The 23,272-nt window shown below is 38.3% G+C and overlaps 1 protein-coding gene across 1 annotated transcript in view; it reads right to left on the bottom strand.

Annotated features, from left to right (window-relative positions):
- FGL1 (fibrinogen-like 1) overlaps positions 1 to 16,665 on the bottom strand; it is a 36,440-nt gene extending 19,775 nt beyond the window's left edge. The window contains exons 1-4 of the mRNA XM_006893548.1: positions 16,603 to 16,665; positions 13,124 to 13,304; positions 3,436 to 3,595; positions 1,881 to 1,978 (exon numbers count right to left, since the gene is read on the bottom strand). Coding sequence (XP_006893610.1) covers positions 1,881 to 1,978; positions 3,436 to 3,595; positions 13,124 to 13,304; positions 16,603 to 16,665 — 502 coding nt within the window. The remainder of the gene's footprint in view (positions 1 to 1,880; positions 1,979 to 3,435; positions 3,596 to 13,123; positions 13,305 to 16,602) is intronic.
- Between the last annotated feature and the right edge of the window lie 6,607 nt (positions 16,666 to 23,272).

Raw genomic sequence — 23,272 nt, 5'->3', positions numbered from 1 at the left:
GAGATTGTCCCTCCTTCTCCAGCAGAGCATCTAAATTTTTTTTTAAAAAAAAGATTAGCTGAGTCCACTCTTCACTTGGAGAAACATCCAGTTAACATGCAAATTTGTCAACAATTATTTGTTAACATAAGAAATGATTCTTGTTTAATTCATTGAGTTTTGGAGTCTTGTTACATTGCATTGTTGTGTTAAGAGGTAACTGATAAAGTATTTATAATCTTAACTTTCTAAATACCTAAAAAAGATTGTTTATAACACCTCTCTGTAATAAAAAAAAACATTGTATGAGAAAACAAACTATTCCTCTTTTATCTTCAGCCTAGGTCTAGTTCCTTTTCCTCTATCTTTAATACTAAGAACTTATAGTTTATAAAGGATTTTATTGCCCAAAAGCAATCAAATTTCAACAAGCAGGGTTGTGTCATCTGCATAACACAAATTTTCAACGAATCTCCCTCTAATCCTGATGCCACACTTCTCCTCATACAGCCCAGCCTCCCGGATAATCTGTTCTGCATATAGACTGAAAAAGTATGCATATTGGTCACATCCCTGGCATACACCTTTCCCAATTTTTAACCACGCAGTGTTTCCTTGCTCTTTTCTGATGACTGCCTCCTGGTCCAAGTAAAGGTTTCACATTAGCACAATCAAGTGTTCTGGGAGTCCTATTCTCATAGTCACCCACAATTTGTTGTGATTCACACAGTAAAATACTTTCGCATAATCAATAAAACACAGATAGACATTCCCATGGTACTCCCTGCTTTCAGCCAAGATCCATCTAACTTTAGCTACAATATCCCTAGTACCACAACCCCTTCAAAACCCAGCCTGAACTTCTAGTAGTTCTCTGCTGATGTGTTGTTCCAGTTGTTTTTGGTTAATCTTCAGCAGAATCTTGCTTGCATGTGATATCAATGATATTGTTTGATAATTTCAACCCTCTGTTGGGTCACCTTTCTTTGGAATGGGAAAGAATATAGATCTCTTCCAGTCAGTTGGCCAAGTGGTTGTCCTCCAGATTTCTTGACACAACTTGGTAAGCACATCTAGGGCAGCATCTGTTAGCTGAAATATGTCAACTGGTATATCATCAATTCCTGGGGTCTTACTTTTTGCCAATTCCTTCAAAGCAGCTTGGACTTCTTCCTTCATCACCATAGGCTCTTGCTCCCATGTTGTTTTATGAAATTCTTCAGTGTCTGCCAATTCCTTTCAGTACAGTGACTATGTATACTCTTTCTATCTTCTTTTATTACTTCCTGGATCATTTAATATTCAGCCCAAAACATCCTTAACTACAGCAACTCAAGGTTTGAATTTGTTCTTCAGTTTCTTGAGCTTAAGAAATGCTAAGCAAGTTGCTATGCATCAGAGAGCTGGACAATGACTAGGGAGGATAGAAGGAGAATTGATGCCTTTGAACTGTGGTGCTGGAGAATATACAATGGACTGCTAGGAAAATGAACAGGATCATTCTGGAGAGGGTTAAATCAGGCTGCTCCTTGGAGGCAAGGATTCTGAAGCTTCATCTGACATACTTTGTACATGTTGCAAGGGGGGGGGGGAACCAGTCCTTGGAGAAGGACATCATGCTTGGAAGGGTGGAGGGACAGTGCAGGAGAGGGAGACACTCTATGAGGTGCATTGATTCAGTGACTGGGGGAATGGGAGTAGGTATGTCGGAGACAGTGAGATTGGCACAAGATAGAGAAGGGTTTAGGGCTGTTGTACATGGGGTCACTATGAGCTGCAGGAGACTAGATGGCACATAATAACAACAACAACAACATTGCCCAAAGGGATCACTGATATTTGCAAACTATAATGCTGCTTTTACTATATTTTAAATAAATTTGTCATCATGTAAGCCTTACCTTGTGTGGTCAGTAAGTGAAGATTTTTGTTACCAAGCCAATATTCACCATTTTTTTGGACAAAATTTCCAAAGCCATTTTCATAGTCATTCCAGCCTCTTAAAACCAAAGATAAAAATTATTCTGGCAAAACGCAAAATACATCTCTAATACTAAAAACATACCCCTACTACTGTTATCCATATTCCAGATACTTTCTCAATTAGTTAATATTTGGGCTAATTAATAGAAGTCAGGATATAATGGGAAAATTTATATTAATTCTCAAATATAAGAAATTCTTGTCTTCTTAGAAGCCCTAGACTACGGTATAAAGAGACTGCCAAATACAGCCAGAAATGCACAATTTAAAGATTAAATCCATGTGTGCATCCAAAACTTTTTCCAATAGGGTGAAAAGAGAAACTACAGACTGGGAACAAACATTTGGTATTACTATTTCAGATAAGTCTCATAATGAAAGTTTACAGTTAACTCCCGGGCCTCCACAAGAAAAAGACTGATAACCTGATTACAAAATGGGCAAAAGACATGGCAAGAATTTTCACAGAGGAAGATATTCTAATGGCTAACAGACACATGGAGAAATGCTCCAAATCACTGGTAATAAGAGAGATGCAAATCAAAACCATAATGAAATACCATCTCATTCCAGTAACAGTGGCAAAGTTTAACCGAACAGCAAGTAATAAGTGTTGGAGAGGACGTGGTGAGGTAGGAACTCTTATACATCGTTGGTGGGATTGTAAAATGGTACAATCATTCTGGAAGGCAGTTTGGTGCTTCATCAAAAGGCTGAACATAGAAATTCCATATGACCCAGCTATTCCGCTGCTTGGAATATACCCTGAGTAAATGAGAACTGAGGCACAAATGGAGACTTGTACACCAATGTTCATAGCAGCATTACTTACCATTGCAAGAACATGGAAACAGGACAGATGTCCAAACAAATCGAATGGATTGAGACATTTTGGTACAGTCACAAAATGGAATACTATGCAGCGAGCAAGAGCAATGATTGTGTAAATTATTACCTAACTTGGGATGCACTGGAGAGCATTATGCTGAGTGAACTAACTCAGTCCCACAAGGACAAGTATTATATAAAACCCTTATTATAGAATGAGTATGAAGATCCAAGGTTAGGGGAGGAGGCGCAGCATAGGGAGGAGGGTGGAGGCAGAGGGATGAGGATGTGTGGGGAGGGAAATTAAACATGGGGTTGTGCAATTTTATGGGGAAGGCGAGATAAATTGGAAGAATCTGGTCTGAAAAACAATATATTCGAATTTTGTAAATAAACTAATAATTAAAAAATAAATTCTTGCCTTATTTTCTTTGGGGGAAAAAAGTAATCCCAAACACCTCTAACTCTTTCTTGCTCAATTGAAACCTACTCGCAGCTGATCCTCCATCCCGTATTCCAGGCTATAAATCACATGGAGAAGATTGTTTATTTCCTGCTTGGAGCTACGAGTTGGATTCAAGCTTCCAGAGAAGCGCCACCTTGAGTTAGCAATGCAACCTACAGGAGAGTTCCCATTTAGCATACCTATTAAAGTTCTCACTGCCATCAGATCTTCTCTGAATTACCGTCCATCCTCCTCCGTCAGACATGTCACAATAAACAGAGAATTCTTCTTGACTCTGGAGGGGTTTAATTTTATAAAATCCACTGCGTTCATATCCATCATTGAAGATCTCTGAACAGTCTGCAAAACAAAATAATGTATCATTTATTGTGTATCTGTCTTTAAGGAAAGCTTTGAATGAGATTACTTGATACTAATAGAGTTTGAGAAACACATTATGTAGATTATTTGTTGTTGTTGTTATGTGCCATCGAGTTGCTTGTGACTCATAGCGACCCTATGTACAAGAGCTCTATACACTCTTCTATGCTGTACCAACCTAGCCATCTTAAACGCACTTATTCCCACCTCTCTAGTCACAGAATCGATCCATCTCATCAAAGGTCTTCCTCTCCTTCGCCTCCCCTCCACTCTGCCAAACATGATGTGCCTCTCCAAGGACCAGTTCCTCCTTGCAACATGCCCAAAATATGTCAGATGAAGCTTCAGAATCCTTGACTCCAGGGAACATTCTGGCTTCACCCTCTCCAGGACAAACCTGTTTGTTCTCCTAGCAGTCCATGATATATTCAACACTCTTCTCCAGCACCACAGCTCAAAGGCCTCAATTCTCTTTCTATTAACCCTAGTCACTGCCCAACTCTCTGATGCATAGCATGTAATTGCGAAGACTATAGCCCGGATCAGGTGCACCTTAGTCTCCAGTCTGACATCGTTGCTCTTCAGTACTCTTGAGAGGTCCCTCACAGCCGACTTTCCCAAAGCAATTTGTCTCTTGATTTCCTGGCTGCTGTTACCAAGAGTGTTGACCGTGGAGCCAAGTAAACTAAAACTGTTAACTATCTCAATCTCTTCACCATCCATACTGATGCTGCCAATTGGCCCAGTGGTTAGAATCTTTGTTTTCTTGATGTTGAGCTTCAGTCCATATAGGAGGCTGTAGTCCTTGATCTTCTGCAGCAAGCGCTTCAGGTCCTCCTCAGTTTCAGCAGGCAGAGTTGTGTCATCTGCATAACGCAGGTTGTTGATGATTCTTCCACCAATTCTGATGCCACAGTCCTCTTCATATAGCCCAGCATCTCGGATGATCTGTTCTGCATACAGATTGAAAAGGTATGGAGACAGAATACATCCCTGACGAACCCCCTTCTTGATTTTGAACCATGTAGTGTCTCCTTGCTCTGTTCTGACAACTGCCTCTTAGTCCGAGTATAAGTTTCGCATTAGCACAATCAAACGTTCTGGGATTCCCATTCTTCTCAGAGTCAGCCACAACTTGTTGTGATCCACACAGTCAAAAGCCTTTGCGTAGTCAATGAAGCACAGATAGACATTCTTCTGGTATTCTTTGCTTTCTGCTAAGATCCATCTAACATTAGCTATAATATCCCTAGTACCACGACCTCTTCTAAATTCAGCCTGCACATCTGGCAGTTCTCTGTTGACATATTGTTCCAAACGTTTTTGGATAATTTTCAGCAGAATCTTGCTTGTATGTGATATCAATGATATTGTTCGATAATTTCCACATTCTGTTGGGTCACCTTTCCTTATTAGCTGCTTAAAAGTTTATCTTGTATATGTTCCGGTAGATAATTTGAAATTCTTATATCCTTATTATTTGTCATAACTCTTTTATTATGAATTAAGTCTCCAGAAAGTCCAACCAAGCTTTGTGCCTCTGATTATAATCCCATTTGTGAATGCAAAGTCTCTGTTGTTTTAGTGAGACAGATTAGAAGGAGTATTTTGAGTGTCTTTCGAGAGATAAAAGAGATTAAATAAGAAAGCAGAGGAAAGATAGGGTAAAATAAATGCCAAAACTCATAGAGATCTCCAAGGAACCAAGAAGCAGAAGCTGAAGAGACAAGGATCTTCCTCCAAAGCCACAAAGAAAGTCAATGCTCTGAAAGTGGACTTCAGTGTTCCCTAAACGGTGAGAAAATACATTTCTCTTTCTATCTGTAGATTAAACAGCGCAGACATGCCTTGATGTGATTATGGGAAAGGATCTGGTTTCTCTTCTCTTATTTTTTGGTGCAAAACAATTTTTAAAATAATTATATTTCAATAATGACATGGGAAGAATATATTTTAAGTGGATTTACTGCTTTATTAGGCAGAATGTTGGAATTTGTCTCTTTGAAGGTAAACGTGAAATAAAAAGCTAACATCTAGTTAATAATTAAACACAGTTTATCTTGATTTGGAGTATTATAGGTCATTATGAGTACCTGGAAATGAACTCCAAACAGTCATTTTCTTTTCAGATTCTTATAACTTTCTGCACAAATTCTTACTAAAGTTTAATAAGCACTTTTTACTAATCCACTAAAAATTCTAACAGTGTCTGCAGATATTTTTGCTAAAGACTACAGGCTTCTACAATTCCCTACATTCTTCCTTGCTTTGGCACTTCTTTGATCGTCTATGTAAATTAACTGTTAATTCATCACCAAGAAAGTTTTAATCAATTAAAACTATCTTTAAAAAATACTTGAGTTCTTTGTAAGAGTGGCTCTGTAATGCCTATCCTAAACCCCAGGCAATGTTAGAAGGGAAACACTTAAGTTCTTCAGCATTTAAGTACTAGTGCTCTGATCAACTCAACAAGAGAGCTGGCCTTACTCACCATATCCCCTTATTCTGTACAAATCGTATGAGACTCAGTGAATATTAATGGTATCTCTCTTGTTTATATGTCCAGGGTGTTAGAATTTAAATGCTGGAGTTTTGGGGTTATAAAAAGCTGAGTTTTATAATGGGAGCCCTAATTCCATTTTCCATCTTGACAAGGGTTCTGAAGTCTTTTCTTTCTAACCATTAAACCAGTCATATGGCTGTGTTTAGCAAACTGGAGGGGAGTCTAAGGAGGGGCAGTTTGCCTTTAGTAAAAGTGCAGAATACAACTCTTTGGCAAGGCCAACTAGGAGCCGTTTAACTTCTGGCTTGCATGGAGAGCCAGAGAACTTACTTGGGCGTGTTTTTAATGATTTACTAAAACAGCCATATGTTACCTTTTTAAAGTCAAAAGTTCTGGTGACTGACTCTGGTGGAGAGTGTGTGTGCATACTTGGACACTTACACATTCCTAGAATTTATGGTGTAACAGCTAACAAGAAAAAGTTCTCAGAAGTCAGCAATAAACATGTAATATTATTCATGTATAGTTCAAGATGGAAGGGGACAGGAAGGACAAAATACAAAAGATAAATACGTTTTAAATGTGTTTTGTTTTTTGGCATCTAAACAGTCTTCAGAACAGAGCAGGGAAACACTGCAGGTTCAAAATCAGGAAAGGAGTGTGTGAGAGAGGCATCCTGTCCTCATACCTTTTCAATCTGTATGCAGAACTGATCATTCGGGAGCCAGAGCTTTATGAGGAGGAGTATGGCATCAAGATCATTAACAACCTATGATATGCAGATGACACAACCTTGCTTGCTGAAACTGAAGAAGACCTGAAGCACTTGCTGCAGAAGGTCAAGCACTGTAGTCTTCAATATGGACTGAAGTTCAACATCAAGAAGGCAAAGATTCTCACCATTGGACCAATTGGCAGCATCATAATAATGGAGAAGAGATTGAGGTTGTTAATAATTATAGCTTGCTCAGATCCACAACTGACACTCTTCACACCAGCAGTCAAGAAATCAAAAGATGAATTGTATTAGGAAAATATGCTGTCATGGACCTCTCCCCAGAGTAATGAAGAGCAATAATTTCAGTCTAGCTACAAAGGTGTGTCTAACCCAGGCCATGGCCTTCTCAATCACTTGTTATTGTTTCAGAGAGTTGGACAATAACTAAGGATGACAGAAGAAAAATAGGTGCCTTTGAGTCGTGGTGCTGGAGAAGAACATACCATGGACTGCCAAGAAAACAAATAGTTCTGTCTTGGAGGGGGTGAAACCAAGTTTCTCCTTGAAGGCTATAATTTTGAAGCTCCACCTCACTTACTTTGGGCACGTGGCCAGGAAAGATTGGTCCTTGGAGAAGGATGAGTGGACAGTGCAGGAGAGGGAGACCCCAGATGAGATACGGTAACTGGGGCAATGGGGGTTGGTGTGTCAGAGTAAGTGAGACTGGCTCAGGACAGGGAAGTGTACAGAGCTGCTGTAAATAGGGTCACTATGCATCGCAGGTGACTCAATGACACATAATAATAACATTCTATTATAGGTTTGAAAGCAGGAGTGGCATCCGCTTCCTAAGCAATATGCCTCAAGAAACCCTATGAACTTTGATAAATGCTGATAGTTGTAGAGGGGCTTCAGGCCTTTTGTTCATAGGGTTGCTATGAGTCATACTCGATTCAAAGGCAATCAACAACAGCATGCATATAATAGTGAGGTCTAGTGGCTTAGTGGTAAGAAGCTGCACTTTAATCACATGGTTCAAATCTACCAACTGCTCCGTGGGAGAAAGATGGGCAATCTCCAGTGTGATGAACTGCCCACTGGAGGGTTAGCTATGGATGGGTTCCGACTCAATAGTACACAACAACAAAATGCATATAATACTAGAGCACCTACCAAGGGCAAATAAAAATACAATTACATATTATATTGTTCATATAAACACAAGTTGAGTTGTCGTATTGAAGAAGAGTACTTAATTTCCCATGGATTGCCTGCCAAAAGAGTGAACAAGTCTGTGTTGGAGGAAATGCAAACCAGGCTGTTCCTTAGAGGGAAAGATGGTGAAACTTTGTCTCACATGCAAATGTTGGGCATGTCAAGATGGATCAGTCCTTAGAAAAGAACATCAAGCTGGGAAATGTGGAGGATCAAAGAAGAAAAGAAGACCTTCCACAAGATGGGTTGACAAGGGGTCTATAACAGTGAACTTGAGTATATCGGAGATCGTGAGACAGAGATAGATGAAGGTTCATAGGGTTGTCATGAGCCATAGATGATTCAGTGTCACCTACCAACAACAATAGCATATTACTAGAATGAAGCTATCACTAGAATGATGTGAGGGACTCCTGCTTTCTTGTTTGGATGAATTTTTCATCAAACTTTGCTCATACAAAAAGCAAATTATGTTGGAAAGCAGAATATTTGAGTTCCATAAAGTGGCATTAACAATTGGCCATACAAGTTATTTTCCATGCAGTGTTGTCCCTGAATAGTAGATGAGGCTCAAAGTTGAGAACCAAGGCATCAAGCACCCCCAGATTATTCTAAACTCAAAGAAAAACTATTAGCAGAAATCAGCAACCAGTCCAGAGTACTCTGGGTGATGTCATAACTGGCTCTACCACTGTCATCTCCTCAACCTCAGGCAATGTAGGACTTCTCATACTAGGTGAAAGGATATTTGTTCCTTGGAGAATGCAGTATTGTTTTGGGGTAAGGTGGGTGGGTCTCTGAAAACAGAGGAGAAATGTTATAGTAACCTCAACAGCTGATACTCAATGAACACTTCCTTTGTGCTAAATACCACTGTTTTCATGTTATATATATTAAGTCATTAAATCCTTATAATAAAGAAGATACATTCTATCATCTGCCTGATGGATGAGGAGAATATGAGGCACATAGAATTTAAGTAACTTGTTCAAAGGCCATCCGTGAACTTTGAAACCAGGCCTCAGAGTCTCTATATTAAGCACTACGCAGACTAACTCAAGAGACTCTCTCAGAAAGATGTGGGGTTCCTGCCAAAGGGGCTGTAATTAAGCCAGTCGTCTATCTAGCTTGCTGAACAGATGTTGTAATGCAAAGATTGTTGGTATTGTTTCTAATTAATGTGAATTTTGTACTATGTAATCTTTTGATTTAGGTTTCTCTTGTAGTATTAACCAAGTATTTAAAAAGAAAAGAATACATTTTAATTATGTGCTGTATAAAAATCACATGATTTGAGCATTGTTTGTGCAAATTGCTAGGTTGTATGTAATTAAGTATTTCCTATCTTGAATTAGACTCCAGAAGTGAATTACTTGAGTAAATTATTAACTTGTAAATTTAAGGACATAAAAATGTAAACTTTGAGGTAAGCAAGTCATTGTATATTTATAAAATTTTATGTAAATTAAACTGCTTTAATTGAACCAACTATTTTAGTTGGAACCAACTCAAGAGCAATAGATTTGGTTGTTTTTCTGTATTATTTATTTCCTAGAATTTATACTTGTTGCTGTTAGGTGCTTTCAAGTTGAGTACATATTGAAGCAGTCACTGTGTCAGTCTATCTCATTGAGGATCTTTCTCTCCTTTGATAACCCTTCACCTTTCTCTCTCCAAGGTAGTATAGCCTCTCCTAGCAACATGCCTAAAGTATGTGAGATAAAAGTTTATCATCTTTGCCTCCACAGAGCACTCTGGCTGCACTTTCACCAAGACATATTTGTTTGTTCCTCTTCTCCAGCACCATAGCTCAAAGTCATGAATTCTTTTGTCATCTTTCTTCATTGCCCAGCTCTCAGATCCATAGCAAGTGATTGAAAAGACCATGTCCTGAATCAGAGATTCATCAGTCATAAATTTTAATTTATAAATTAGAGTTTATGAAAGTTATTACATATTTTATTTTGTTCTCCCTTGATAAGCTCTCAAGTGCCAAATGTCTATATGCCAAAAAATAAAGTACAATTGAACTGCATTTATAGTTTGTAGTCTAGTCTTCCTGTTGTCTTCAGTGCTTGAATTATACATATATAATATTACATGTGAATCTACTTATTTCTGAACAGCTTTTTCTTTTCAACTGTTACATACAGAAACAGTCTTCCAGAATGTCCTTTGTCTTTCATATCACTATATAAGATGCACACTCATATATAACGTAATTGTTATCTGGGTATTGTCCACCAGATCTGGAAGTAGACCCTCTCTGACTTTGATGTTTCATGTTCCTACTAATTGGCTTATTTTACTCCTTGGTAAGCTATTGTTTCATGAGGCTGGCTTCCTGGCACTCTCAATAACAATAACTTTAGGTCTTCAAATGGATGGCAGTGGAATTTTTGTTTGGTTTCTCATCTGGTGACTCAGTCCCAGCGATGCATATCTGCTTGCCTGCCTCCTGCCAGTTTTCTGGTAGTTGAATCTATGTTGATAATCTTCTCTCATTGTGTCTTAGTAGCTATCCTGGATCTTGAGCTTGGCTTAGTGTAGTCAGAATGTGTTGTTATGTGCTGCCAAGACAACTGAAACTCATAGTGACCCAACAAATAATGACTCTGAACCTTGCCCTACCCTTAACCATCTTCACTATCTATGACATACCTGACTCCATTGCCACAGTCATTGTGTCAATCCATCTCTTGTACGGTATTCATTTCTCTCTTGTGCTGACCTTCTATCCTTCCAAGCATGATGTCCTTCCCCAAGGATTGATCCCTCTTGACAATATGCCGAAATTATGTGAGACAGAGTTTCAAAATCTTTGCCTCTAGGAGCAACCTGATTTCACTCTTCCGAGGGCAGTCTTGTTTGTTCTCTTGGTAGTCCATAGTATGTTCAATACTCCTCTCCAGCACCACATCTCAGAGGCACCAATTCATCATGTTGGTAATCATTGTATGTGTCACTTTGCTAGACTTCCCAGTGGATTGTTCCAAATATGAGTCTGGTTGCTGTAATCTAATACACTGTGATGTAATCAGGTTACATAATGTAATCTAATGTCGTGTAATCAATCAATTAGTTGAAAGAAGAATTCCCTAGGGTATTTTCTGCATTCAGACTGTGAAAAGACACTTCAGGAGAACTCCCTCCTTTTGTTGTATGGCCTAGGGACTCAACCCTGCAGAAGTCTCCAATTTGCTGCCTAAACTACAGACACTGAATTTTCCATTTTCCCCTCCCCAGTCTGAGAGATAGCATTATCCTCCAGCCTGTTAACTGATCCATAGATTTTAGACTTCTCACGATTATGTGAGCCAATTCCTTGGCCTAGGTTAATTAACCAAGATAGACTCAGGAAAAGAGACATTGTAATGTGGTGCTAACATTAAGAAACAAGTGAACCCCCTTTTGCTGTTGTCTGTTCTGATTCACGATGTATGTCCGAGTATGACCACACTCCATAGGTTTTCAGTGGCCTCAGGGTGGATTCTAACCTCCAACCTTTACGTTAACAGCAAGTGAATTCATCATTTGTATTATCCAGGGATTCCAGGGCTAAAGTAGAGGCATGCTCTCTATCAAGGCATGCTTTAGATGCCATCTTTTTGTTTCTGAAAACTAACAGATTCATTCTGGAAAGGCTTAAATCGGGTGGCTCCTTGGAGGCAAGGATTCTGAGGCTCTGTCTAACATACTTTGGACATGTTGTAAGGAGGGACCGGTCCTTGGAAAGGGACATCATACTTGGGAGGGTGGAGGGACAGCGTAGGAGGGGAAGGTCCTCTAGGAGGTGGATTGATTCAATGATTGGGGTAACCAGGATGGGTGGGTCGAAGACAGTGCGATTGACACAGAACAAAGCAGAGTTTGGGGCTGTTGTACATAGGGTTGCTATGAATCGCAAGCGACTCGACGGCACATAACAACAACAATTCTTTTTAAAATATTTTTGTATTTTGCTTCTGGCAGACTCCAAATAAATAATCACTCACAGTAAATAAAATTATAATACGTGCAGGGACACACGCAAATATGTTCACAGTTTTAAGATCATTTTGTTTTCAGGAGGAAATACTGAACTAATTCAAATAAAAATTATTATCTTATTATAAAATTATATATAAAATAACTGTTTATTTTACTAAATGATTCTATTATTTTGATATGAGGTGAATTAATTCAGTGACTGGGATAATTGGGATGGGAGTGTCAGAGATAGTGCGATTGGCACAGGAACGAGTGGAGTTTAGGGCTGTTGTACATAGGGTCGCTATGAGTCGCAAGCGACTCGACGGCACATAACAACAACAACAAGCTTTTGATTCTATTACTTTTTTGTCTACTCTGAAGTAAACCAGAATCTAGAAAACTGAATAAATGCAACAAGAAAACATACATATATAAAAACAAAGCTTAACAATAATCATCTGCCTTTATCATTATCATTATCATCTGATATTTAAACTATGTCTTGAAGTTTTACTTAGCTATACTCTCAGATGTTTGGCATTTATATGTTGTTATGTACTGTCAAGTCAGAACTGATGCATGATTGACTCTCCAACAGGTTTTCAGAGGCTGTAAATCACACAGGAGGTGATTGCCCATCATTTTTCCAACTGCAGGTGGATTTGAACCACCTGCCTTTAGATTGGCAGAACAACTTCTAACCACTAAACAACCAGAGATCCTTATAGATATGATAGAAAAGGATAATATGTAGAAGACATTTTAAATTTATATAATGCTTAGTTTTACTTACTGTTAAAATAAGAAAAGCTCTTTGGCCAAATCTGAAGTGACTATGTAACTAGCATCATCATTACAGATGAATATAAAAGTTACTAAAACTCACTGAAATTCCACTGCTACTGAGTAGTTCCAATGCCTAATGACCCTCCTCCCTTAGGTTTCTGAGGCTGTAAATCTTTACAGCAGGACACTGCCCATTTTTTCCCCACTGAACACCTGGTGGATTCAAACTGCAGATCTTTTGGTTAGCAGTATAACACATAATACGTGATCACACCAGAACTTATTATGACATTTATTAAAAATAAATTCTAACCTGCATATTGTCTCTTTCCACCAAGGTCAAAGATACTGTTCTCATCTCCTCTATCTAGGAACTGGACTTCGTTCTCTTGCAGAAGGTTAGCAATCTTGATCTGTTGCAGCTTGACGCGGGTCTCAAGCAGAAGTACCTGGGACCTGAGTCGTGCCTGCTCCCGGAGACAGTCCTCGAGGGCCTGCAGAATGAGTGTTCATGGAAAGTGAATGTACCTAGCAAACCAGATTAACCAGTGATTCCATTTTCTTGTCCCCAGTTTGTCTATTGGAATCCCTTTCAAATAAGGAAGTAGTTCTGAAAGTTCTATTACTCTGTTATTTGATGAATTGGAGATTATGTTTCATACAGAAGCTCCTAAAATAAAGATGTAATGTAAAAAAAAAAAAAGATGTAATGTCAGAATGACTGCTGAGAATTTTATAGTAATTTTTATATTCCATCATATAACAATTCCATAAGGAAGAAATGGGTTCAATCCTAAAGGAAGAACTTGTTTGAGATTACCCAGCAGGCAAGAACAGTTCAGTTCAAAGATTATACTCTGACTCTCTGCAATAAAGTGCTTTCCAGATGTTCAATTGTGTCATTACTGTGCCAATTTCTAGAAGAAATGAACTTGTAACAACATTTGGGTATACATATGCATTAAAAACATAACAATATTTGTAACTGAATAACATATAATCCCCTTTATGTTTCTAGATGCTGTCAAGTTGGTTTCAGCTAATGTTGTTTCCATGTACCACTAAGTCAGATCTGACTCATAACTGACCCTCCAGTGGTTTTCATCAACAGTATTATTGCATAGGACAAAATTGCCCATCTTTCTCCTACAGAGAAGCTGGTAAATTCGAACCCTGTGCCTCTAGGATGGCAACACAGCTCCTTAGCACTGGACCACCATTGATGTTGTTAAGTGCTGTTGAGTCAACTAGGCCATTGTGTTGTTGTTGTTGTTATGGGCCATTGAGTTGCCTGCACAATGTACAATAGCTCTGAACCTTACCCTATCCTGAGCCAGTCTCACAGACGCTCACACACTTATCCCCATTACCCCACTTGCTATGTCAATCCATCTCATCTGGAGCCTTCCTCTCCTGTGCTTCTCCTTTACCCTTCGAAGCATGATGTCCTTCTCCAGGGACAGGTCCCTCCAGGCCATGTGCCCAAAGTATGTAAGACAGAGCTTCAAAATCTTAGCCTCCAAGAAGAAACTTGGTTTCATGCTTTCCAGGACAGACCTGTTTGTTCTCTTGACAGTCCGTGGTATGTTCAAAACCACAAATCCAGCATCACAACTCAAAAGCACCAATTCTTCATCTGTCCTCCTAAGTAATTATCCAGCTCTCTGATGCAAAGATTCAAGTCATGGTCTTCACAATTACTTACTATGTATTGGAGAGCTGGGCAATGACTAAAGATGAAGAAGAGTATAGAAGAAGAATTGGTATCTTTGAGTTGTGGTTCTGGAAGAGAGTATTGAATATACCATGGACTGGTAGGAGAACAAACAGGTTCATCCTGGAGAGAGTGAAGCCAGACTGCTCCTTAGAGGCAAGGATTCTGAAGCTTCATCTGTCACATTTTGGGCATGTTGTTAAGAGGGACCAGTCCTTGGAGTGGGATATCATGTTTGGAAGGATGGAGGGAAAGCATAAGAGAGGAAGATGTTGGTTGAGATGGATTGACTCAGCGACTGGGATAATGAGAGTAGGTATATCAGAGACAATGAGGTTGATTCAAGATAGAGCAAGGTGCTGAGCTGTTGTATACAGGGTCACTATGAGTCATAAGTGATTCAACAGCACATAAAAACAACAACAACAACAACATCTATTACAGAGAAAACATAAAAACTATCAAGAATTTTATTTTACTTGGATCCACAATCAAAACCCATAGAAGCAGCAGTGAAGGAATAAAATGGCATATTTCACTGGGGAACTCGGCCACCAAAAAAACCTCAGTCCTGAGAACAAAGATGTCACTTCGAGAAGTAACTCTACCCAGTGCCATAATTTTCCCATTGCCTCATATGCGTGTTAAAGTTGGAAAATGGGAAAGAAAAACCAAAGAAGAACTGATGTCTTTGAATTATGACACTGGAGAATTATTTTAAATGTGTCATAGAGTACCCAAAGGACAAATAAATTTGTCTTAGAAGAATCATAGGCAGAATTCTTCTTCTAAGTAAGTCAAGATGGCAAAACTTCATCTCATATACTTTTTTAAAAAATAATTTTAATGAGCATTTACAGAGATTTTGGATTTCCATTCATTCATTGCTGCACTTCTCTCCCCGCCCAGCCCTCCCCCCCCCAAATCTCATATACTTTTGACATGTTATCAGGAGAGGATAGATCCTGAAGAAGGATATTATGCTTGGTAAAGTTGTTGTTGTTGTTGTTAGGTGCTTTCAAGTCAAGCACAATGCATAGCAACCCTACAACAGATCTGAATCTTGTGCAGTCCTCATCATCTCTGACACATTTCAACCCATTGCTGTAGTCACTGTCCATCTTGTTGAAGGTCTTCCTCTTTTTTCACTGGCTCTCCATCTTTCCAAGTGTGATTTCCCTCTCCAAAGAACAGCCCCTCCTAATAACATGCCCAAATTATGGGAGATGAAGCTTCATTATCCTTGCATCCAAGGAGCCCTGTGGCTGCACTTTTTCTAAGACATATTTGTTCTTTTTTATGCAGGACCCTTCTCCAAGACTACAACTCAACAGCATCATTTTTTCTTCTGTCATCCATATTCATTGTTTAGATCTCAGCAGCATAGCAAGGGACTGAAAAGATCATGGCTTGAAAGTCTTCAAACTATCAAACACCTCAGTAATTTGGAGAGGTTCCTGACAGCAGACTTTCCGAGTGCAATACATCTCTTCATCTCCTGACTGCCAGTATCCAGGGTGTTGTGGATCCAAGTAAGATTAAAATGTTGACAATTTCCATCTTTTCTCTATCTATTATGATGCTGAAAGACTTTCAATGATATGAATCTACATAGTGGCTGCAAAAAAGAGCCCAAACACAGCAAATATAGATTATACAGATGGCACAGGAATGGGCAGTGTTTTGTTCCATTGTACATAGGGCCACTAAGAGTCAGAACTGACTTATTGCCTCCTGGCATAGTGATAAGAAACTGTGCAGCAGTCCTGAAGACAAGGAGTTCAAATCCACCAGCTGCTCTGTGGAAGAAAGATGGGCACTTTCCTTCCATGTGATTAAACTGCCTCTGAAAACCCCGTTGAGGATCAGCTACGGGTCAGTTCTGACTTGATGATATGCAACAACAACAACCAATAACAAGTGCCTATATGGGCCAGCTGTTTATATAAACCTTTTCCATGCACTTTACCATCAGTTAAATTTTTCAGTGACAAATTACTATAGACTTTCTGCAAAATTTTTTAAAAATTCATTTATAGCAGACATTATAGATAATACTGTTTTTACTATAAACTTACCCAGCTTTCCTGGACCATCACTAAAGCAGTAGAGACAAGAATGAAACTAATTAACTTCTCCATCTTCCCCATTGAAAGAGCTGTAAGAACAAAAAGAATTTCATTGATTTGTTGACTTGAATTTTTTTATGAGACCAGAGTTAGACTCAGACACAAGTAGCTCTAGAAGCTCTGATACAATAAGTTCGCAGTTGTCCTGAATCTGCACACCACCTGGGAAATTCACTCAGGTTTTCCAAGCCTTCTCTGGCACAAACTGATGATGCTTGGTGTAGCCCAAAATAGATTCTGAGAGGAAATGGAAGACTTATTAAAAAAAAAAATATATATATATATAGAAAGGATTCTTCCTCTTTGCGTGATTTCTTAGATGTTACCTATATGATGTTATTTTTCCTCTATAAGTTTATTATGAATTGAAGATCAACTCATCGACACTTAACAATTAAGTAGAACTACCCTATAGAGTTTCCAAGGCTGTAAATAATTACAGAAGCAGATGCCATATCTTTTTTTTTCATGGCGTAGGTGGTGGGCCCAAACCACTGACATTTTAAGTTACAGTCTAGCACTTAACCACTTAACCACCGTACACCAGTGTTTCTCTCCAAAGAGAAAGGGACAGCACATGGCAGGCGATAACAAGTTTGTAAGTGGTGAAAAGCCTTTGCGGGAGCTGGTAAAAGCAATGAACAAGCAGCAGCAGCAGAGAAGCAGGCTAAGTCCCAAGGCAGTTCCCTAGACAAGAGCAAGACCAAGGCATCTGTGAGCCTGGAAGACGGTGCAGAGGTTGTCGTCAAAACCTTCAAACACTGACAAATCAAGTGGAGACTTCTTCCCTCACTTCATCAGAACTCATACATTTTACTTTCCATTAAGAATACCCGACTGGTGCAAACATGCTTTGCTGCTGTTCAAGATTGTGCCAGTCTGTACAGGGGCACTTTACAAGTGCCTCGTGATCTACTTCTGCAAATGAAAACCTTCAGCCCCTGAAAAATTTATGCAACAGAGTTCTAATCTGACACACACAGTCTCTCCATGAGTTAGAATCAATTACCGCAACTGATGGTGCTTTTTATTAAGACTGAACCAGAAAAACAGGGTAGCAGGAAGGCAGGTTCAGAAGAGAACAGAATGAGACATTGTTCTAAAAGGTTGAATCTCATCCACGCTATTTTTATCCCGCGTTCTAAATACACTGGCAGCCAGTCATAGAATAGTCCCATAGCTTTCCGGGTGGGAGATCAGGGAATTTGTCTCTGGAGGATTGAATAGTCTGGCAGACAAAGTCACCAGACACCTACACTGAGAGATTCTCCCTGAAAAGAGCCTTGTCTTTCCCGCTGACAAGTCTCATTTATGTACACAGAAAGGTACAGAAAAAAATTACTTGTTTATTTCTTTCAAGGGAGAAAAGGAAAGGGATCTACTTTTAATTTTTATTTCATGTCTATATTTACTGAACAAAAAAACACTTAAAGATGAAATATTCCATTTTACATTGAGCAGAGATTTGTATAATTAAAGTTAATTTATTGTAATAATCTAGAATTTGCTTGTAATGATTTGATCTTTTTATCCAATATTGTGAATATCACTATGTGTACAATGCATAAAAACAAGTAAAATAATGAATAAATTACATCACTAAAAAGGTAAATAAATCAAACAGAACACAAGCAATTGCTCAATGCAGAGAAGTGCTAATCAACATCTTCAGATCTATTTTTAAATGAGCTCTCCTTTTGTATATGTATATCACATGATTTGTAGCTGTAATTTGTGAAAACTCCTGATGGTTTTACCTTATTACTGTGTTAGTAACTATTTCTGTATAAAATTCAAGCAGATACCGTGTGCCTACATTATTCCAGGTATTATCAAGCTAGATGAATTGAATACATTAACTTATACTAAAATATAGAAAAAAGACGTTTGAGTATAGCATATAAACTATTTTCTAATGTAAGAGTAAAATTTCATTTTCTGAGTGGATTAAGAGAAGTAGAGAACTAACTACAGAAGGCAAGGTGGTCTAAGTCCAACATAGAACTTTTTATTCTGAGTCTAACATATAAGTTTGGAAAATACAATTAAAAACTCAAATTGCTACAATATAAAGCTTCATAAAGGGACATTTTAAGTGAACTCTTATAAACATGATAGAAGAAAGGTGAAAGGTAAAAGCTATGGAAGGAAGTATATTTATGTTCTCATTAACACATAGACTATATCCTTAATGTAAGAAAGTTAAAATTGTACCTGTAAACACAGTCATAGAGGATATCTGTGCTATATCAATTTTTTTCCTGAATATAGCTCTGTTATGTATCTCAAGAATGTATATGCAAGGAGATCCTTTAAGAAACGACATTTTTTTAAAAAAAACCCAACTATAAGTTTGATCTCCAAATAAACAAAAGTGATTCTGAAGTTTTTACCTCTGATGTTAAACAAGTTACAAAATAGTTCATTTTATTTCCATCTTATATACTTATACATCTTATATTGTGCAAATTTTGTCATTTTCAGGAAACTTCAGTCTATTTAATTAAAAATATAATGGAAATAGAACGGATATAGCATTCCAAATCTTTTTTCCAAGCCACAGAGGCAGCCTTCTCTCTAATCTTCCTGTCCTCTTCAAAGGTCTATGATCGTATCTTGAATTACTGTTAATAGCATACCCAGAAAACCAAACAGCATCATTCTAATCCTATCAAAAGCAGCAGAGATGTTAAATGACTTGCTTACAGTCCAAAAGGAGCCACAGGCCCTGCTCAGGTTTGATCCAGACCTTCTGTCTCCTGGGCTTTTCTACTGCATTTGGTATTGTAATTGTTTTCCCATTATTTGATTAGAAATAGGAACACTGTTGATTCTGGCTTTAATCCAGAAGCAAACACATGAGGAAAGTGGCTTAACTGAAAGGAAAACTGATTAGGGAGGTTAAGGCACAAATTCCCAAGACTGATATTTTTCTTGTTTTTTTCTCCTTTTATAGGCATATTTGTGGAAAAGCTAGTAGCACATCTTTAAAAAGACATATCTTTGATAGTTTCGTGTTTATTTACAAACTTTTTTATTTTGGTTAAATTTACTAACCTTCAGTTAAATATTTAGCAGAACCAGGGTTCAGCTGAAGCTTTGTTTAAAATAATAAAAATTTTACCTACAAAAACATGATTAAAATATTTCAACTAAAATGTGAAGAGAAGACAAATTTTCCCCTTATTTATAAAAATAATGTGACAGGTTAACAATTGCCGTTTATTTGGTTTTTAAGAAAAGTAAAAAGTATTCCCTGTGGTGCAAAATTATAACACTTCTCAATGAACATCAATTCAACTTTGAACAAATTATTATTTTTATTTAAAATTCTGGAGGATTTGTTAATGTTAATCATGTTGCGTAATTTAGAATTTTAGTTCCTTTTTTCCATTCTGATGTAACTCAAGTTGTTGTTTGCTCTTTTTTTCCTGTGTTTTCTACTTATTAACTCAGGTTCCAGTAAAATTCTGAAGTTGTGGGATTTTTTTTTTCTGTACATCATTTTCTAGAATCAAACATTGGCTGCTGGAGTTGATCCTAAGTATCTTTGTATTATTTGCTCAGAAAGTATGAAACTTGTTAAGGAAAAAGTAATCTTTTTTCCCCTCTTTTTAAAAAATTGTTATTAAATTTTATTAATTTTAATGAACATTTACAGAGATTTTGAGTTTCCATTCATCCATTGTTGCACTATTTTCTCTACCCTCCTCCCCAGTTCGTTCCTCTTTTTCCCCCCCCTTGAAAATCTGTTTTAATTGTCCCATTGCCACAGTGCATGTCAAAGTCAGTTCTGATTAATCTCCTTTGTCAGTGTGTCCTTTGCCATTCCCTATCACTCCTCCCTGAGAGAGACTTCACCCTGATTCATAAGGAAAAGGGGATGGCATATTCTTAGCTACTTCCTGCTGAAAAGGGATGCTGTAGGTTTCAGGGTGAAGATCTTCTTTCACTACTCTATAGGGCCCCTTTGGCAGTAGGAAACACATAGACTATTGTGGAGATTGATTTTGGAATGGAAAAAGTAATCTTGATGGCTGACTGGAAAGCAAAAAAATTAGTAAAGCTAATTTGTACACACAAGAGAAATGAAAATTACACATTCATCAGCTCAGTTGATGTACTGAATTTGATGTACCGATGGTGTACCTTGAATCCCTTTTGCCTTTTCCTCATCCAAATAATTAGTAAACCCTGCGTTAACTTCCTCAGAGGAGAAAATGTAACAATAACAGCAGCTAAAACATAAGGCATGTTTAGTATGTGCCAGACTGTGCAAATATAACTCTTTCCACCCAAGAGCCTCTAGTAGGTACTGTTACTATCTCCATTTCACAAATGAAGAAACTGAATTGCAGATTAAAGTAGTTTGCCCAAAGTCATAGAGCTAGTAAGCAGTGCTTGTCAGTATTAAACTGTGTTGGCTTTTAAATGGATTAAGCTAACTAGACATTAAGGGCAGACCTAGGAGAACAAGTCAGAAACTGTGCTTGTTGCTAGGAATACTGGCAAGGATGCTTTATCAGAAGACAGTAATCAACTGTTTTCAAGGAGAGTCAAATATGCTGTCTTGTGTGATCACGTCAAAGGAATGATGTAGAGTGTAATATGAGGTCACTGGATCAAAGAAGTAGTAAAGAATACTCTGAGTGGAGCGTATTACAGCCAGAGTTTGAGGAGATAGGCCACGCTCTGAAAAGGGCTTCACTTAGCAGAATAGTTAACATCTCAGTTTAACCCTTTTAGACATTATTTTATATACTTACTCTCAGAGTGATCAGTTCATAGAGAATTAATGTACTGGACTGCTTGCTATCTGAAAAATCACTGGTTCAAATCCACCAGCCACCCCTCAGGATGGAGATGAGGCAGTCTCCACCCATAATGTTTTATAGCCTCAGAAACCCGAAGTAGATCATTATCAGTAGGAACCACCTTGACAAAAGAGGGTAGAAGACATAGAACTAAGTTAGAAAAAGAGGACTGCTTGGTGTAAATACAGTGCAGCACAAAGTAGGGAGTCCACGTTAACATCAACCGCACAAAATCAAGATCCTATGAGGGCAGACATGCCTCCTTGGTCCTGCATCTTTTTCTGCTGATTCTAACACCAACTGTCCTTCGCATGACTGTCATTGCCTTTGAGTCAGAAGAGTCTTTTTTTTTTTTTCAATTGAAAGTTTACAGAGACTTTGGATTTCTGATCTAGCAGGATTCTGAGGTTGCAAATCAGATGAGAAGAGATTGTCTGTCTTTCTCCCTCTAAATCTCTGATGGATTAAAATTCTCTTGGATTAACAACACAGTTCCCAACAAACTACACCACCAGAACTCCCTAATCTACTTTAAGTGCACTAAATTGTTGCTATGGCCACACAGAACTCACAAACAATACTCATTATTTTGGGATTTTTCAGGGAAACAACAGGATATACTAATCAGGCTGGAAACGCTCAAGACACAATTCTTCAATCAGGACAGTTTCTTTTCAGGCATGCTTGAAGATAGGCCTGACTCTGCATTCAGCCTTTGATCCTCTGATTTTCTGGATTTGGAACCTGAGTCACCATTCTAGGACGTGTCACATACTCAGGCAAGTGTCACAGAAATCACACAGTTCTGCCAAATATGTGTGTCCTGCTCCTCCCTTCCCCACCTGTGCGCCTACTCTGCCAGTTCTCCAGTAAGCCTAGGCCCTGCTCTGTGGATCAGCATATTTAGTTCAACTCTGCCTCACACATCTCTGATTCTCTGCTGCCATTGCTGCTGTTGTTACTATTGCTACTAGTTTTGGTCTTGATCTTGCTGTTTTGAACAGGAATCTCTGGTCCAAAGGATGTGCAGCACTCTGCCTCTTCTTTGTTGATCATGGTAAGATTCTAATTATTTGCCTCTGAACCTGATCAATGTAAGCCTGGCAGGATGGAAAAACTGACCAATTTTCTTCTTAAGAGTCTGCATAATTTATTTGCATATTCTCAACCAAAAGGTTTTCAGAGGCAATAAATCACAGGGGAGGCTTTTGTCCATCTTTCTCAATCAAAGCAGCTGATGATTTGAAATCCATGTTTTTCAGTTGGCAGCATAACCCATTAAGTCCCCAGAGCTCATAGTCCATCCTTCAATATGCATGATATCTCAGTATTACAAAAAGAAAAATTCTCACCACTGGACCAATAGACAACATTATGATAATTGGAGAAAAGATTGAACTTCCACAATCAAAAACCATACTATCAGCAGTCAAGAACTCAAAAGGCATGTTACAGCAGAAAAAAAATCTGCTGTTAAGCATGTCTCTAAAGTCCTAAAGAACAAGTTCGTCAATTTATCTATTTAAAGATGACAGTTTGCCTAATCCAAGCCATGGGTTGGTGTGTTTTGTTTTGTTTTGTTTTATTTTTTCAATTATTTCCTGTGCAGTTGAAAGTCAAACAGTAACTATGGATAACAGAAGAATTGATGTCTTTGAATTGGGATTCTGGAGAAGAGTATTGAATATCTCATGGACTGCCAGAAGGACAAACAAATCTATTTTGGAGGAGGTGCAACCAGGGTGCTCCTTTGAGTCAAATGTGGTGAAACTTCATCTGACATGCTTTGAGCATGTGCTAAGGAA

Source organism: Elephantulus edwardii, unplaced genomic scaffold, assembly GCF_000299155.1.
Source record: "Elephantulus edwardii isolate Elephantulus edwardi_28Jun2011 unplaced genomic scaffold, EleEdw1.0 scaffold00128, whole genome shotgun sequence".
NCBI classification, from domain to species: domain Eukaryota; kingdom Metazoa; phylum Chordata; class Mammalia; order Macroscelidea; family Macroscelididae; genus Elephantulus; species Elephantulus edwardii.
Note: the sequence above shows the minus strand (reverse complement) of the source record. Positions and strands in the feature narration are given on the sequence as shown.